This window comes from Festucalex cinctus, chromosome 18 (genome assembly GCF_051991245.1).
Source record: "Festucalex cinctus isolate MCC-2025b chromosome 18, RoL_Fcin_1.0, whole genome shotgun sequence".
Classification (NCBI taxonomy): domain Eukaryota; kingdom Metazoa; phylum Chordata; class Actinopteri; order Syngnathiformes; family Syngnathidae; genus Festucalex; species Festucalex cinctus.
In genome coordinates, this window is record NC_135428.1 from 15,183,932 (window position 1) to 15,190,414 (window position 6,483).

The 6,483-nt window shown below is 46.9% G+C and overlaps 1 protein-coding gene across 3 annotated transcripts; it reads left to right on the plus strand.

Annotated features, from left to right (window-relative positions):
- Positions 1-1,446: 1,446 nt before the first annotated feature.
- On the plus strand, positions 1,447-6,267 carry LOC144006780 (uncharacterized). 3 transcript variants are annotated; one of them, XM_077505818.1, is made up of 2 exons: positions 1,447-1,727; positions 3,343-6,267. In XM_077505818.1, the coding sequence occupies exon 2, from the start codon at positions 3,378-3,380 to the stop codon at positions 5,124-5,126; it is 1,749 nt and encodes a 582-aa protein (XP_077361944.1). In that variant the 5' UTR covers positions 1,447-1,727; positions 3,343-3,377; the 3' UTR covers positions 5,127-6,267. The 3 variants fall into 3 exon arrangements, with proteins under 3 accessions (XP_077361944.1, XP_077361943.1, XP_077361945.1); XM_077505817.1 differs by having other exon boundaries at positions 1,447-1,723; XM_077505819.1 differs by lacking the exon at positions 1,447-1,727 and adding an exon at positions 2,618-2,788.
- Positions 6,268-6,483: the final 216 nt, after the last annotated feature.

A 6,483-nucleotide genomic window follows, 5' to 3' on the forward strand; every position in this document is an offset into this window, starting at 1 on the left:
TTCGTGAAAAATCCCACTAAAAATCACAGCAGAGCGCGACTGGTCAGCGAATGACTACAGAAGGTAAACAGGCGAACAAAATGGCGGCGGCGCGCGTCATAATATTTGACGAGCAGAACTTGTTTGCCAATCATATCAGTATACGAACAGAAGCACTTTTCCCTCCCTCACCTGTTGGCGTACGCTCGGATGACTCTCATGGATGAATCAATACTAATTATAATGACATATAATTGTACTGGAGGCCAGACACAGTAAAATAAATAAATAAATAAATAAATAAATAAATAAATAAATAAATAAATAAATAAATAAAAACACAGACGGTACAAATCACAGCCTTCAGTGTTGCCTTCAGGAACAGTCTGAAATCACAGATTTCTTCACACTACTCATTTAATGAGACCTATTACCCAAGAGGAGAAGTAGCAATAATTGAAATGATGTGGTTGCATAAGTGTACACACCCTCAATAACTGATGTTGTGGCTGTGGTCTCAATCAAACAATCACATTCTCATGTTAACACACCTAACATGCCTCTGATTAAACACAGACAAATACCGGATGTTCTTGTAGGCTTTTCCTGGCATTTTTTTTGTTTTTGTTTTCTAAGACACATGACAGCTTAGAAACATCAGACCTTCTATCCATCCAACAGGAAATCACAGCTTTTCTCACACAATTCAGCTATGCACATAAAGTCCTGTGTTGCCTTCAGGGTCAGTCAGAAATCATAGCTTTGATCCCATAACTGATTTTCCATCTCTGCGTCCATAAAGCCAAGTGTTGCCTTCAGGCACATCCTGAATTCACAGCTTTCCTCACAGAACTCATCTATCAACCCAACCGGGCAAAAGTCGCGGTGTCGCCTTCAAGGACAGTCAGAAATCACAAAAACAGCCAATATAAAACGAGTACGGTTATTTCAAATGACGGAGATGTGGCAATTGTGAAAAGAATAACGCTGTTAAAGTCACTTTAAGTGAGCATCCACACACAAAGTAGCACTAATTGATCGCTCGTTAATGAGGATGAGGATGAGGATGAGGACCCCCCCCCCCCCCATTTAATTTTCTCCTGGTACAGAGGAATGTTTAAGAAGCCTTGCAAAATGTCTGCTCCATCCATCTCTCACTCTCGCTTCATTGAGGGAAATTTCATTCATGCCATTTCCCTTCATTCATGCTGGAGTGAAGGGGAGTGGAGGGTGGGGGGCGGTGTGGGTAAGGGAGGGGTGGGGGGCCATGAGGGGGCGTTGGTGCCATCTCCACACCCACGTTCTTATCAATGGACGTGACGTCAGCACAGCCTGCAGCTGAGGGAGGTGTATGGAGCAAGGGAGGTTGAGGGGGGGGGGTGATGGGGAGGAGGAGGGGGGTAGATGATGTAGTCACGTGGTTCAACGGAGGGTATATACAATAAAGTTGCGCTGGCCGTGGTGCTGAAAACATCCACTACAATACATTAGCTGCACGCGTTATTAAAGTGACCACAAAAAAAAAATGTTTTTTTTTACATTTCTTTTCAACATTTTGAAAAGAATATTTTTAAATGTGAGCTGAGAAGAAGAAAAATAAGAGAAGAGATTAAATTCTCTCAAGTCTTGATGAGATTATATTTTTTGGCTTTACTTTGACTTTTTTTTTTTTTTTTTTTTTTTTCCCCCACCCTCTCATCGCTCGTCCACCCCGCGACACCACCCCGCTATAGTGGGACCCCAGGTAGGTGAGAAAAATCATTCAGCATTTATTCATTCATTCATAATTTTGTATCGTATTATTACTGTTGATTGCCAGTTGCGCGCATTTTATCGGCACATCTCGTATTCACATTTTATTTAAGGGGGGAAAATTATTTACAAACAATTCACTGCATCTCATCTTTTCTTATGTTTCCTAATAATGCATTTTGAATAATAAGCAAACGAAATTTGTGTCATTACCCCCTTTTAACCCGCATTGGCACGTGCCATATTGCGCCAAATTGATTTTTTTTTACACACAATTTGACAAAGCACACTTTCGTTTTTCCTTTTTATTTTTTTAACCACCCCAACGCGACATTTCTGCAATAAAATCGTGTCTATTTTGAACTACAAGCCATGTGATACATTTGAAGCGAACAATTTAATTCAATTAACGGTGCTTTGATGACGTAGAGAGACGGGACAAGGAGGCGGAGGGGTGTGGGTGGGGGTGAGGTGTGCACGTGTTTGGTCGCAAAAAAAAAAAAAAAAAAAATCTCTTTGTGAATTACCAAAAGAGAAACGCAAAAAAAAAAAAAAATGTGCTGCCGTGCTGAGCAGATATTTTGGGCTCGCGTGCATTCCGCCACAGCACGCGTAAGAATGTGAAAAAAACGTGCACACACTATTTAAAAAAAAAAAAAAATTAAAATAAAAAAATACAGCAGTTTTTTTTCCCCCTCTTTGGTGACAGCACCCACACTCCTGCAAAGAGGGTGATTGCGGTGGGCGCTGTAAGGGGGGGTTCAAATGGACCATCCAGATAATTTGCTATTTGCTTTGGTGGAGGAAGAGGAGGATTTGGGGGGGGGGGGGGGGGGCTAACTAACTCAAGCGTGCTTTTTATGCATGACTTCCACGCTGCGTGGCGCCGTCGCTTTGACTCACATGGACCTCTATGTAGGATTTCATTTTCGTTAGATTTTTATTTATTTATTTTTTAAATACATTTGTTTTTCCTCACATGCATGTGCGCGCCCAAAAAGATGGCCGGTGCGCGCGACCCTCTGCCGGCTTTGTTGGCTCGCGTGAGGAGGCGGAGGTGAGAGCCGCATTTTTTTATTGACAATTTGCTTGCTTTGAAAAATAAAATTTGTATAGTTTAAAGCATGAATGCGTGGCGGTATTTTCTTAAAAAATAAAAAAATAAAATAAATGCTGGCACGTGAGCGCGTTCGAAGAAAAAAAAAAAAAAAAAAAAAAGGCTCCGTTGCGCCAATTCTGTGCGTCAAAATAATTGCCTCGCTCAGAAAACGTTGCTTTCCCGGCCCCAATTTGCGTGTGTGTGCAAAGCATCTACGAATCAATTAAGAAGCCGCAGAGAATGAGAATTCAACAGGAAGGGAAGTGAAATTGAAGACATTTTTTGTGTGACTTGAAGAAACGACGGTGCACTCAAAAATACTGAAATTCAAACACTGCCTCCTCATTGTGAAAATTTCGAATGGCGTTGGAAAAAGTGGGATTCATATCCCAGAGTGATTAATTTTTTGCATTCATTCGGTCGCTTTTGTTGAGTGGAAATGACTTTTTTTGCTTTTGTATTTGAAGTCTAATTGTCCTGGCCTATGCGTCTCGTGCGCCCCCTCCCCGCAGGTGCTTCGCCTCCCTCCTGCCTGCCCTGCCTGGTCATGACCAGTCACCACGCCCCTCCCTCCGCTCGCCTCATCCTATTGCTGCTGCTCACCGTCACTCTGTGGCTGGCCGCCGACGCTGCCCCGGCATGGGCCGAACATGCGGAGGAGGAGACGGAGCTTGTTCCGCCACCCCAGGGCGACGACGACCACAACAACAACGCGACTCGGGACGGGGACGAGCGGCCAGAGCTTGGATCTGACCCCGCGCGGGTGCTTGCAATCCTCCTGCAGGCTCTGGACAGACCGGGGGAGGGGAGGAGCCTGGAGGGGGACGTGAGTCAGGAGGCGTCCTCGAGCCTAGTGGAGGTCAATGAGATAAGAGGGTCGTCAAGGGCTGATAAGGCTATCCAAGACTTTGAGCGGAATCTTGAGGAGCTTCCGGAGAAGGCGTCAGTCGAAAGCTTCCTGGGGGACGACGACCCCCTGCAGCGCAAAATTCGCGGCTACTTCCAGAACATTGATTTGGGCCTCCAAGACAACGAGATCCTGCCGCCCCTGAAGGGCTACAAGGCGTACAACACGCAGTTGGCCCGAGCCGGGAAGAAACTCCACTGGCAGGGCAATTCGGCCGCCCAAGCCGACCCCGTCAAGGGCGGCAACTTCATGGACGACTTTGAGGACCAGGGCGAGCCCGAGGAGGAGGTGGAGGAGGAGGACGAGAGCCTGAGCCGCACGGAGGAGGAGGCCAGGGCCCGGGCCGAGAAGCAGGAGGTGCTCCGGCAGCAGGAGGAAGCCGAGCGGGCCCGCGAGGAGGAGCAGCGGCTGGCCGACGTGGCCTCCGACATGCTGATCCAGTACATGGGCCGCAAGCAGCAGGCCTTCCTCAAACCGCGGCAGAAGAGCGGCGGCGGCAACAACGCCGCCGAGGACAAGCGCTCCGAGGAGGTCCTCCTGCCCGACCAGGACCCGGACGACCTGGACCAGCAGATGATCGATCGGCTGATCGAGATCAGCAGCAAGCTGCACCTGCCGGCCGACGACGTGGTGGAGATCATCAGCGACGTGGAGGAGAAGAAGAAGAAGCGGAAGGAGCTTCAGCAGCAGCAGCAGCTTCCTGCCGTGGTGCCCCGCTTTCGGCCCCTGGTGCCGCCCCCTCTGGCGGCGCCGCCCGTCTACCACTACACAGCCTCCCAAAACCCCAAGAAAGCCCCCTACAAATCCCCCTTCAAGGCTTCCTACAAGTCCATGAAGAAGTGGCAGAAGGACAAAGGCAAGTGGCGCAAACAGGACTTCTGGTACCGGCCCCGGACCCCCGTCGACTACTGGTACAAACCCCAGAAACAGTTCCTGGCCTTCCCGTCCTACCCGTACTACCAGAAGCCATACCGAGCCTACTACCCCGTCTACTTCCCTTACCCCAAGCCCCAGTACTACGGCAAGCCCCCTCCGGCCCGAGAGCGGCCCTTCGACGCCCAGGATCTCGAGCCGCAGGGCCCCCGGCGCAGGCACAGGGGTCCAGGCAAGAACCGGGGTCAGGGCTGGAGGCAGAGGCCGGCGCCCCGCCTGGCCGACAGCCCGTACATCTCGAACTATATCCTGCCCCACCCGCGGACCTACCAGCCCCTGCCGCCGCCTCCCAAACCGCTGGCCCCGCCCCGGAGGGGCCGGCGGCCCCCCTTCTACTACCCGCCGGCCACGCCGCGGGACGACTACGAGGAAGACGGCCTGGTACCTCAGCTGGACAGTGAGGAGGAGCTGGAGAACTTTATCGAGAGGATCTACATGAAGCGCAGAATGTACTGAGTGACCGGTTTTTGGGGTTTTATGTTTTTGGACCCACGGGTGGGGGCGGAGTTAGCACAAGGCTAAAAAAATGTCAATTGGGCAGTCCAGGAATGAGATTCCAGTTTGTTTTAATCCACTCTATTTGTTTTTATGTTGTCGAGAAGGTTCAGAGGAGGGGGTGAGAGAGGGGTGGGGGTGGGGCAGTTATCCTGCACGCCGCCATGTTTACATTGTGAACACAGGGCGGCGTTCGTCCGCCTCCATTCAGGTTTTCTACAACATCACGGGAACCATGTTTACAACATGTCTTTGTATGTTACATTACACACACACACACACACACACACAAAAAAAAAAACGAACAAGCCTTTGGTTGTATCGGATGTGTGCAGGTGCCTTTACAATTTGAGGGAGGGGTTGTAAAAAACAAAAACAAAAAACAAAAAAAAACAGGTACCACAAACACACATTTCTTTCTTTTTTTTTTTCCTTCTGAATTTTTGCCTTAGTCTCATCACGAAGCCCCGCCGGCCCCCCCAAAGCACAAAACACTTCCAGATGTGGTGGGCTGAGGTTTCGCTATCATTTTTGTAATGTCATTTTTTTTTTTTAAGCATGATGGTTCATATGTTGTTTGTTTGTTTTTTGGTGTATTGTCTACATGATTTTTAGGGCCCTCGTGTAATCTTTGCATTAATTGTTATTCTTTCCGATCCATAAATTCCTTTTTAGAGGCGTTAAAAATGATTAAGAACTCAAACAACAAGGTAAAAAAAAAAAAAAAAAATCAAACAAATGACTCGAAATTGGGTGGACATTACTGTCTTAACAGAATGCAGGGGAAAAAAAGTCAACAACCCAACAAAATTGAACAGGAAGTCGGCCATTTTGTTTTGAAGCAGCCATATTTACTCGTAGCTACTCTTGTAAAGTTATATTAAAAAAAAAAAAAAAAAAAAGTCCCTGATGCCAGTTTCACTAATTGACTCGAATTTTGTATAAAATGTCTATTGTAGGTAACATCACGCACAAAAAATAAAAATAAAAAAAATTAAGGACTTATGCCCAACAGGAATTTGGCTATGTTGGTTTTCACTTATTGCATAAAATTGGGTGGACATATTTATCCTAACATGATTTATTTAAAAAAATAAATAAATACATCAAAAATCCATGTTGAAAAATTGAAAAGGAAGTCGGCCATCTTAGTTTGAAGGAGCCATTTTTACTCTGTAGCTAAGTTGTACAAAAAAATAAAATTAAATTAAAAAATAGCAGTAGACCACAACATCAGTTTCACCAATTGACTCAAAATGTGGTAGACGTGTCTATTGTAAAATCATACACAAAAAGAGTCACGCATGACTGGAATCAA

What these genes read in the sequence shown, in the direction of transcription:
- LOC144006780 (XM_077505818.1), top strand. Translation starts at nt 3,378, where the DNA reads ATGACCAGTCACCACGCCCCTCCCTCCGCTCGCCTCATCCTATTGCTG.